A 12,063-nucleotide genomic window follows, 5' to 3' on the forward strand; every position below is an offset into this window, starting at 1 on the left:
TGTGTATTAATGGCTGAGAAAAACCTATATTAATTCGATTTTGAATTCAGGCTGTAGCGCAACAAAAATGTGGAATAAGTCAAGGGGTAACTTTTGTTCTCTTTTTTAATTAAGAGCAACGGGTCTGGCAGGTAAAATTGATTTCAGCCCTGGCCCAGACTCCAGTACAGTAGGTGGCGGTAATGCACCATAACGTTGGATGCCAATCACCGATAAACGCCACCGAAGAAGAATAGTTCCACGTGTGTGAGTGCTCAGCTGCCATCATGGCAGATCTTCAGATGAGGCTTCTTCGGCAGAAAATCCAGAAAAGAAGCGTAAAGAACAAAGAGCGAAAGCTACTTCAGAGACGGAAACAGGAGGAAGATAATGGTAACTGTTTTTCCAGTACTGAAATCATTGTCGACAAGTTGTATTGACACTTTATCGCGCTAGGCCACCTCGAAGCAAGGCTAGGTAGCTATTACCCTTGTTAGCTACCTTAACTAGCTAGTATGTCTCTGATGGATGTTTCTATATCGGAAATCACGCATTAAAGACAGTATTTTAGTTCATACACGTAGTTAAATCAATGATCGTAAAGAAAATGATCCCCATTCCGTTAGCTTGTGGTGTTTTTATAGCTAGCTACTACACTACTGCTTTGGGGGGAAAAAGCTAACCTTAGACATAAGCCAAACATTGTAGTACATGGTTGGCTTTGAGACGTTGATCTCTTCCCGTTATTGATATCTGCCATATTTGAATGAAGTTCCCAAAACAGTCAGTAAGGTAGCTAAGGTTTGCTGCCACCTAGCTAGTTCGTTGAATGATAGCCTAGTTGATTTTAAAAAAAATCACACACATATATATATATATAATTATTCTGTGTAACTTACGTTGATCACAGACGACGCAAACGGACTTCCAGAGGAGTGTTGTGATGAAAGGAGTCAGGTGGCCACAGCCATATCAAAGCCACAGAATGCCAAACCCACGAATAAGCAGCAAAAAGAGAAGAATGGGCCGGCAGAGGTGGACACAGAACATTTTGTCAAGAAGAAAAATAAAAGAAAGCTCAACACCACTGAACAGCCAGGTAATGTTGTGTACCACTCAGTCATTTATTAGAGTGGTTGTTGAACCGTTCACAGGTAAATGGCTAAAAGTGTCAGTTTCCGAAGTTAGTGAATCTTGTCCATGTCAACGAATATTTAATGTTTCTAATGTAGGTGTGAAAAAAGCGAAGAAGAAGAAGAAGGAGGAGGAGGATGTGACAGAGGAGGATGCTGATCAGACCACAGATAAACCCACACAGCCTCTTGAACAGGGAGATGGGGGGGGGGATGATGAAGAGGGAAGTGAGGATGGGGCAGAGATGGGGGAAGGAGAGAAGTTTGAGGATACTGAGGAGGAAGATGAACCAAAGCTCCCATCTGGCTTGACAGGTATTCCATGTTCTTCTGTAGCTCAGTTGGTAGAGCATGGCGCTTGTAACGCCAGGGTAGTGGGTTCGATCCCCGGGACCACCCATACGTAGAATGTATGCACACATGACTGTAAGTCGCTTTGGATAAAAGCGTCTGCTAAATGGCATATATTAGAAGCCTTTGCACAACCAAACGTTAGCCTTGTCAGTTGTGCATGTTATGTGTAGCAATCATTTTTCAGTCTTAGATATGGGCCAGGCACTATTTACAATTGAGCTTCTGCCAGCATACAAATATGTATAATAGTCTGTGTTTTATCTTCCTGGTAACCATGGTCCTTTACTGTAGGTAATCCCCAGTCAGTCTACTTGCCGTGTTCTGTGTTCGTAGGGATGGGCATTTAAAATAATTTCACTATTTATAATAACAAAAGTTAGTTAAAAAAAAAAAAACAACTTTTAAACAAGTTGGGCAGGGGCCAGCGGTGTGTGAGACACCAGAGGGAGAGGCAAAAAAGTAGCCACTGACTCACGCTAGTTAGACAAACGTGTAAATGGCATAGGTTATCTATCATCCCATCTGGCAGTGCCTGTCTCTACTGCATCAAAACGATGTAAAGAAGCTAGCTAAGATAGTTAGACGTTAGCCAGCCAGCTAGAATAGTTTAGGCTATTTCACTGCGCTCCCCGTTCCTTGTCTATAACATTCCATTCAGAATAAACCTCATCCTACCTGTCGGTTGCTCATTGTGGCCTGTGCCTTCTCATTTATCTAACTTAATTCTGGAATTTTACGTCCATTTTTCATTGATTAGTGATCTCCCACTTCACATGGTGTCTCTGACTGTAGTGCCAACAACACCAAGCTACACGCAACGTGTGAAACTTGTGTAGGCTATACGGAAGCCTGTGTTTTTACTGGGCGCATGTCTTGAAAATTACTTTCAAGCGTTTGTTTTAATAAATTAAGCATTTCAAATGTCATTGTATATCTGTGTGTGTGTAGCAATGTCACATAGATCATTTTATTTAATTGAGACTAAGCCTTTTCATTGTTAAAATAGGCCTGTGATTTTAAAAAAAATATGAATAGACCTGCTCTCGCAAGTAGGCCTATTCAAATACCAATGCCCATCCCTATGTGTCAGTGCTAGACTAGAGCCCTTCCATGCCAAAACCCACAGAGGTGTGGGAACTGTTAACTGTGGTTTCTGTATCTCAGGTGTGTTTGAGGACACGTCGTTTGCCTCTCTAGCGCCTCTGGTGAGTGAGAACACTCTAAAGGGTGTGAAGGAGATGGGCTTTGAGCACATGACTGAGATCCAACACAAAAGCATACAGCCCCTATTGGAGGGAAGGTACGCCTACAGTTTATCTCCAAGTTTCATGTTAGGCAGAATCGCCACCTGTTCACGTATCCCTGCATCTCTAAAGCAGAGCTCTGTAAAATCCATCCAGAACCACCAAAAGTTGTTGACTTGCATACTAGAATCAGCCCTACAGGACTGATAAAGGACTTAGTAGGCTAATATTGTTTTGACTTGATAGATGACTCCCCCTTTTTATATATATATGTATATCTTTTGACTCTTCTAGAGATATCCTGGCTGCTGCTAAGACTGGCAGTGGTAAAACCCTGGCCTTCCTCATCCCTTCCATCGAGCTAATCTACAAACTTAAGTTTATGCCCAGAAATGGTAAGATTAGTAGATTACTTCAACCGTCTATATTGGTTCAATGTTATGAACATTCTGCATCATAATGCTAAAAGCTTCACGTGCATGTCTATGGATTTTTAGAGCAGTGGACACATTTTGGTAACATGATACCTCGCCGGTCCATGCATTTCTCCCAGATAGCAAAGTTCACAAGGGGGTGATGGCAGAGATTTTTCTGTTGAAAACATCACAACTGTAAGCTAATTCAAAAGAACTAACTGCATATTTAAATAATAGCTAGGCCTTCATGTAATGAAAGTTAATGTTTGATTTACATGACCATGTTTTGTGCCTGCCAGTAAGGTGTAGGTTACTTAGCATCCCACATGTCACCCATGTGAAATAATTTAATAATAATAATCTTCAATGTATTCGCTCCCATATCAGCTAAAAATAGAGAAGGCACGTGACTACCCGCTGTTTTTACCGTTTAGCTGTAGTTATTACTTCACAACAAAATACCTTTTTGGGTGGATTCCAGTAAGGCTACAATGTTTGGTTTATTGTTTGAATAGTTACTGAGGTTATATTTGGTTATCAATGCTACTTTCATGCGCAGCCTGTTGATCAGGTCAAGGAACCAAGTGACACCACTGCCCCCCCCCCCCCGAAGCATATTACAAGAAGCCGCCTCTTTTCGTGACTAAAAACGACATTTCAACACTGTACTATGCTCTGTCTCTATTGTCTCCGTAGAGTGTGTAGACCCCCCCATTTTTTGTTTAGGCATTCACAGATATGAAAGGACTGGGTAGGAGTAAGAAATATAGCAATGTTTTGACTTAACTCTCCTGTAGACTAGGCACAATGTCCCTCATTACCTTCCACCCATCCTGTCTTACTAGCTCTGCTAACATCAAAGGTGTAGGATCTAAAGAAAGGGCCTAAGAACTGAACTGAAATGTGCCTGAGACGCGGCCCTGCTCCCCACTATCCTAAGGTACAGGCGTGGTGATCTTGTCCCCAACGCGCGAGTTGGCCATGCAGACGTACGGCGTGATGAAGGAGCTGATGACCCACCACGTGCACACCTTCGGCCTGATCATGGGCGGCAGCAACCGCACGGCCGAGGCCCAGAGGCTGGCCAATGGCGTCAACATCCTGGTGGCCACGCCCGGCAGACTGCTTGACCACCTCCAGGTAACCGTGGTGATAAGAACCGTAACTGTATTCATTTATATCTAAGTTGGGACAAAAAAAAGGGTTAGGGAGTGGATCAGAAAACCAGTCAGTATCTGGTGTGACCATTTGCCTCATGCAGCGCATAGAGTTGGCAATAGCAATATAAGTTACTTTAAGGTGGAATTTTGATGAACCACATGACATTGATTTTGAGATATGAAGGCTTTATTATAAATTAAACTGTTCCATGAAAATCGTAACTGGCACGCAGATTAGTAGAAATGGTACGATAACTTGGCACGCAGATTGGAAAAGGTTGGCGGAAACTTCAGAAGCGTAATGGCAGAATCTGCGAAGGCCAGCCGCAGGGGGAGGATGGTCAGGAACAGTTTTTCTTTCCCCTTTCTGATTAGGCTATATTGATCTCTGCTCCCTCTTCAATAATTTCTTAACTTTTAATTGAAGTGCTTAAAGTATCAGCCAAGTTCAGTCGCCTACATATCGTTTATTTTATATTCAAACAAAGTTATGAAACAATGAATGTGCAAAAATTGGCAGGAGAGCACATTCTGGGGAGAGACGCGCCTTGTGCATCTTAGCCACACAGCCCCTCCTTGACTCAACTTTTTCTTATTATACCAAAGACCCGTCTTCACATACTTTAGACCTTAGGAATACTCTCAAACAGTGTCATTTCCAAAGCAGTAGCCATTTATGGAAAACCAATGCAATTTTGAAACCAATGCAATTTCACTTATTTCCAAAATGTTATCAAATTGCTTGGCATGCCAAAGCAAATACCCTTGCTTGTGATGCCTGTGCTAGACTGTGCCATCCCCGCAGCCTCCACAATGGATCAGTCCACTGAGACTGGTGTGAGTCAGACAAGTGTGTCTGCCATAAAATAAATACAATTAATTTGCGACCACTCAACAAAACAAATCTGGCGACCAAATAATGGACCAGTCGACTAAATGGGACCTAGATTTTTGCACACATTCAGTCCTGGACTCCTTTTCATTTGTTTCTCTCCACCCCCTTGCTCTCTGTAGAATACTGCTGGCTTCATGTATAAGAACCTCCAGTGTCTGATTATTGACGAAGCTGACCGTATCCTGGAGGTCGGCTTCGAGGAGGAGCTGAAGCAGATCATCAAACTCCTGCCAAGTATGTACCCACCTCATGGCTATAACCGTCCTTGCACATACTGTACCATGGAGTTTGATGATGCTATTTGTCTGTATGTGTAACTCCCAGTGTTTAACATGTTCAACGTGCATTCTTCCTCAGAGCGGAGGCAGACAATGCTGTTCTCGGCCACCCAGACCCGTAAGGTGGAGGACCTGGCCCGTATCTCCCTGAAGAAGGAGCCCCTCTACGTGGGTGTGGACGACAACAAGGACAACGCAACCGTGGACGGCCTGGAGCAGGTAAACAAAATGACGAACTGCTGCAGAGTGACGATACTCATGCATGACGTGCCAGGGGGTCAGCTTGTTGTAGCTAGTTAAGTGGATAGTCGTCACTTGTCCCAAGACTCAAAGTATCTGAAAGTAGCAAAGCTTTAATGTTTTTGGTTCGAGTATTGGGTCGTTTGAGACCTTGCCGTGTCTCATCCACGGCCGGCAAGGTTATAGGTAAACCTCACATCAGTTAGAATGTGTACTTCAGACAGGGATGTGGTTCTCTGGTTGTCTCTGGTGCTTCAGGGATGCGTGGTCTGATATGTAAACATTGTCTTGGTTTTCAGGGCTATGTGGTGTGTCCCTCAGAGAAGCGCTTCATGCTGCTCTTCACCTTCCTGAAGAAGAACCGCAAGAAGAAGCTTATGGTGTTCTTCTCATCCTGCATGTCGGTCAAGTTTCACTACGAGCTGCTCAACTACATTGACCTGCCTGTCATGGCCATCCACGTGAGTTGTCACCTCTGTCATTAAGAATGCTAAACTATTATGCGTGTTGGGTTCTTGAGTCTATTAAACCATGCTCATTTCATGCTTATCTTTATATTATAAAAATACATTTAAAAAACATGTATTTTATAACATTTAGGCAAGTTACCTGGCTTACTCCTTGATCCTGCTTTGTAGTACCGGTCAGGGTTGTAAACATTAGGGCACACCATAGCAAAGGTTTTGCAAAAGTAAACAAAATTGTGTGTTCTATAGGACAAGTTCAGATAGTACCTTCCCGTTTCTGACGGTTTATCTGTTTAGTACCTGCTGAACACAACTCACTTTATTCAATTGTCTCAGGAAGTTATTCTGGGCCCTTTGAGTCTAAAAGACACTCAAGCCATATACACCACAGGTGATAATTACGCCAAAACTAAAATATAATTAATCTGTGTCTCGGGTAACAGCAAGATAGTTCCAAGACTAGCAACATATTGCAGGCTACACTCTGTCATAAGTTTTCAGGCTGTTATCTGACTCAATTTAAGCTTTGCTACAGTGAACCCCAGTCTGACTCCACAAGGCATTCTCTCGCATTTGTCTGCTGCAGAGATGACTGGTACAATCACAATTGGGTCTAAAGACTTTAAACCATTATAGCACAATCATATGTGCTATGATATGAACAAATATTGTGCTGTGACATTAAACATTAACATGCTGTAATAAGTTTGGCAAAAATGTCAATGACAGATTTCTTGAGTTCGATTAATTCAGACTATTTTGGCTACGGAGGACAAAGGAGAAAAAGGACAAACATTACTATTGCTGCTTTTTCTCATTTTTCAAGCGATGGTCTTTTATTTAATTTGTTTTACCCAATTTCGTGGTATTCAATTGGTAGTTAGTCTTGTCTCGTCGCTGCAACTCCCGTACGGACTCGGGAGAGGCTAAGGTCGATAGCCATGCATCTTCCCAAACACAACCTAGCCAAGCTCCACTGCTTCTTCACACAATGCCCACTTAACCTGGAAGCCATCCGCACCAATGTGTCGGAGGAAACGCCGTACACCTGGCGACTGTCAGCGTGCACTGCGCCCGGCCCGCCGCAGGAGTCGCTAGTGCGTGATGGGGCAAGGCATCCCTGCCGGCCAAACCCTCCCCTAGGCCAATTGTCCCATGGGTCTCCCGGTCGCGGCCGGCTGCAACAGAGCCTGGACTCGAACCCAGAATCTGTAATGGCACGGCTAGCATTGTGACAGTCTTTTTTTAAGGGAGTATGCTAACATGCACATTCAGTTCGCCTAGCCAACCGAACCGAAGCATGTGGAAGCCTTCAGCAGGCATCCTCTGTGGTCACTGCTGTCTGTGGCTGACGTCTAATCTCCTTTTGCTTTGATCTCTCAGGGGAAGCAAAAGCAGACCAAGCGTACCACCACCTTCTTCCAGTTCTGTAACGCCGACTCAGGCATCCTGCTGTGTACAGATGTGGCGGCCAGAGGCCTGGACATCCCTGAGGTGGACTGGATTGTCCAATATGACCCCCCAGATGACCCCAAGGTACCTAGTGAAGTTTGATTCACTGTTTCATGCAGCTTTGACATTAGCCATAAATAACACCTAGCCTATAGGCATCTCTAGCCAATGCCTCTGGGAAGCATTCATTGTTTCCCCTCTTCTTTATTTATTCCCTCTTTTCCTAGGAATATATCCACAGGGTGGGCAGAACGGCTCGCGGGATCAACGGCATAGGCCATGCCCTCCTAATCCTCAGGCCAGAGGAGCTGGGCTTCCTGCGCTTCCTCAAACAAGCCAAGGTAAGACTCTAACTCAACCATCTCTCATTACCTCAACCCAGCAAAACCAAGAAAAACATGCAAAAGATGAAGTCTTTCAGCAGCAATATGTTTGTTTTATCTTGCCACAGGTTCCTTTGAGTGAGTTTGAATTCTCTTGGGCAAAGATCTCTGATATCCAGGGTCAGGTAAGCTATTCATCCACATTTTATTTCTGCATGTGAATCAGAGCTAACTGACATTACATCTGTCACGTGGACTGCAACGGCTAATTCAATATTCAGGTCAAGTCATAAGCAACTTCTTCCTTTTTGAATAGGAGTTAACTTCTGTTACATACTCCCCAACGTATTTATTTGGGTAATGAAACTAAAACTTTTAATTTGGCTCTATACTGAATCATTTTGGATTGGAGATTAAATGTTTTGAGGTGACAGTAAAGAACATCTTTTATTTGAAGGTATTTTCATATACAGTGCCTGCAAAGTATTCATACCCTTTATTCCACATTTTGTGTTACAGACAAAATTCAAAATTGATTAAATTGATAGTCACTACCAAAACAAACTGCAAATGCATCTAACAAGTTTGTATCCATGCTTGATGTAATCATTGCGTTGCTAGGCATATGGGACCGAATACTAAACTTTTGACCACTTCAATACACAAATGAGAGGACTAGATACATTGTGCTTCTTTTCTAAAAGGTTGAACATATACAATGCCTTCAGAAATGATTCACACCCCTTTACTTTTTCCACATTTTGTTACAGCGCGAATTTAAAATTATTTAAATTTAGATTATCACAGATCTACACACAATATCCCATGACATCAGTGGAAATTTGTTTGTAGAACATTTTTGAAATTCATACATTTACAACTGAAATGTCTTGAGTCAATAAGTATTCAACCCCTTTGGTATGGCAAGCAAAATAATTCCAGGAGTAAAAATTTGCTTAACAAATCTCATAATTTGCATGGACTCGTTCTGTAATCAATAATAGTGGTTAACATGATTTTTGAATGACTACCCCATCTCTGCACCCCACCCACATGGAGCATGGTGAAGTTATTAATTACACTTTGGATGGTGTATCAATACAGCCAGTCACTACAAAGATACAGGCGTCTTTAACCCTGTTGCCAGAGAGGAAGGAAACTGCTCAGAGACTTTACCATGAGGCCAATGGTGATTTTTAAAACAGTTTTAATGGTTGTGATATGAGAACTGAGATTGGATCAACAATATTTTAGTTACTCTACAATACTAACCTAAAATACAGAGTGAAAAGGAAGCCTGTACAGAAAAATAATATTACAAAACATGCATCCTGTTTGCAACAAGGCACTTAAATAGTACTGCAAAAATATGTGGCAAAGAAATTCACTTTTGTCCTGAATACACACATTTGTCCTGAATACAAGGTGTTGTTTGGGGTGAATCTCACACATCACTGAGTACCACTCTTCATATTTTCAAGCTTGGTGGTGGTTGCATCATGTTATGGGTATGCTCGTAATCGGCAAGTACTAGGGAGTTTGTTAGGATAAAAATGCAGCTATAACGGAATGCAGCTATAAGCACAGGCAAAATCCTAGAGGAAAACCATGTTCAGTCTGCTTTCCAACAGCCACTGTGAGACAAATTCACATTTCAGCAGGACAATAACCTTGAACACAAGGCAAAATCTACACTGGAATTGCTTACAAAGACTACATAGAATTTTTACAGTTGTCTTAAATCAGCTTATATCTATGGCAAGACTTGAAAATGGCTGTCTAGCCATTATCAACAATCAACTTCATAGAGATTGAAGAATTTAACACAAAAAATAAATAATATAATTAAATAATAAATAAATAATAATATAATAAGTATTTTAAAATCCAGGTGTGCAACGTTTTCAAAGTTTGTGTGTAGTTGGGGGACAATTGTTTTTATATTGAATCCATTTTGACTCACGGTGTGACACAACAAACTGTTGAATAAGTTCAGGGGTATGAATATGTTCTGAAGGCACTATTTCAAAATGCCCTCAAATAGAAAGTTGACATTCTATACTGTCGCCTCATATAAACATTTGATCTCTATTCCAAAATGCTGTGGTATAGAACCAAATATAAAGTTTTAGCTTCACTGTCCAAATAAATACGCAGTGGAGTGTAATGCAATTATCTGACAAGCCTTGAAATCTCAATGACAAATCCAAAGGTTTATAGTTTTCTCAATTTGTTATTTGCAGCTGAATAAGCTGATTGAGAAGAACTACTACCTGCACAAGTCAGCCCAGGAGGCCTACAAGTCCTATGTGCGGGCGTACGACTCTCATTCCCTCAAAGCGATCTACAGTGTCAACACGCTCAACCTCCCCATGGTGGCACAGTCTTTCGGCTTTACTGTGCCTCCCTACGTCGACCTGAGTATCCTTTTCTACAGCCAAGTGCCTGGGCATATTTTCACCAATGTCGTTTCTGAAGGGTTGCAATCGCCTTACTTTGTTTGTCAGTGTCTGTTGTCAAACATCCTTTATTCCATCCCTCTGGCAACCCCCACCCCCCCTCCCAGGTCGTAACGATAAAAGCCTTCTCAATTGGTCAATTCATTGCAGTACAGTGTTTCCCTTAACCCAGCACTCCTCTCCAGACGTTCACAGCAAAGGAGGTCTGAAGATGACTAAGAGGGGTGGAGGTGGCGGCTTCGGCTACCAGAAGGGCAAGCCCGCTCACAAAGCCAAAATCTTCAAGCACGTCAACAAAGGCAAGGGGGACAAGAGGCAATTCTCACGCTGACCTGCGGTCCTTGGGGGGCCACTACAAAATGGCTTCCTGACCTGGACGCACTCCCCTCTCAATCTCTATCTTATCTAGAGACCCTGTAATGGGCGTCATGTCTCGCTCCCTATTTGTATGTGTTAGAACAGTCTCTTGCTACCTGTCGGAGGCCCAATTTCCGCTTCAATGCCTCCACCTGTCTTTCTGGACAGGTATGTTGTATCTAGTGACAGGACTCTCTGTGGGCTAATAACTGTTGAGACAGCCCCTGCAGTCCTTTAGTCACAGAAGATGTGGATTTTTACCATGGACTGTCTTTGATTTAATTATACAGAACTGTACATTGCTAAATGTATTTCCATGATTTTCATCCTTCTACTTTACTGGCTAATTAAAACGTTTATACACACCCACACACACTGTTGTTGGCACACAGCATTTCAGAGCTTTGCAACCATCGTATTCCCATTTTATAGTATACTTTTATTTATTTCTATATATATATTTTTAAACAAGCCTTTTCAGTTGTTGATACATTTTGTGACTAAGAGTTATTACACTTGCATCCTTCATAATTATAGGTATTGCAACCCATTTCCACAACAAAAGTAATGGCATGCTGTTTTCTCAAATGTCTCATTTGAAAAACTGATCACCATTGAAGAGATCCTGAGCTAGTGGTTGTAGTGACATAAGTTCCACATGGGGGCGGTGTATTCAAGCACAGGTTTAATATAGGTGGTGCAGTGAAGATATGGGTCTGAACCAGTCTGAACACAGTAGTCCAGTTGTGTGCAATAATATTGCGAACACTTGACACCCAGCGTCTCAACATGTTATGACATGGTTATAACATATTACAGCTTACATACAGTAACTTGTCAACCTGTTATATGATCGTAATAATGTCATGATGCCTGTATTAGACGTTATGACAGGTATTACATTATTGTATGGCTGGTTATGACACCTACATAAGTGTCAATCCACAAAACCTACCACACATGGCAAAACATTGCATTACACCATAGCCTAAAATGCAATGGTTTTAGTTGACCATGTTGAAGTCAGAAGTTTAAATACACTTAGGTTGGAGTCATTAAAACTTGTTTTTCAGCCACTCCACAAATTTCTTAATAACAAACTATAGTTGGCAAGTCTGTTAGGAAATCTACTTCGTGCATGACACATACATTTTCCAATTATTTACAGACAGATTATTTCACTCATAATTCACTGTCGCAATTCCAGTGGGTCAGAAGTTTACATACACTAAATTAACTGCCTTTAAACATCTTGGAAAATTCCAGAAAATTATGTCATGGCTTTAGAAGCTTCTGATATGCTAAA

The 12,063-nt window shown here is 41.9% G+C and overlaps 1 protein-coding gene across 1 annotated transcript; it reads left to right on the forward strand.

The window, feature by feature from the left end:
* Nucleotides 1–213: 213 nt before the first annotated feature.
* On the forward strand, nt 214–11,128 carry LOC124041668 (ATP-dependent RNA helicase DDX18-like). The gene is made up of 14 exons (XM_046359515.1): nt 214–372; nt 890–1,078; nt 1,212–1,427; nt 2,631–2,766; nt 3,005–3,105; nt 4,067–4,266; nt 5,301–5,415; nt 5,539–5,678; nt 5,999–6,160; nt 7,550–7,702; nt 7,846–7,959; nt 8,070–8,126; nt 10,185–10,362; nt 10,586–11,128. The coding sequence occupies exons 1-14, from the start codon at nt 267–269 to the stop codon at nt 10,729–10,731; spliced, it is 2,013 nt and encodes a 670-aa protein (XP_046215471.1). The 5' UTR covers nt 214–266; the 3' UTR covers nt 10,732–11,128.
* The last annotated feature ends 935 nt before the right edge of the window (nt 11,129–12,063 follow it).

The sequence above is a fragment of the Oncorhynchus gorbuscha genome, linkage group LG01 (assembly GCF_021184085.1).
Source record: "Oncorhynchus gorbuscha isolate QuinsamMale2020 ecotype Even-year linkage group LG01, OgorEven_v1.0, whole genome shotgun sequence".
Taxonomy (NCBI): Eukaryota; Metazoa; Chordata; class Actinopteri; order Salmoniformes; family Salmonidae; genus Oncorhynchus; species Oncorhynchus gorbuscha.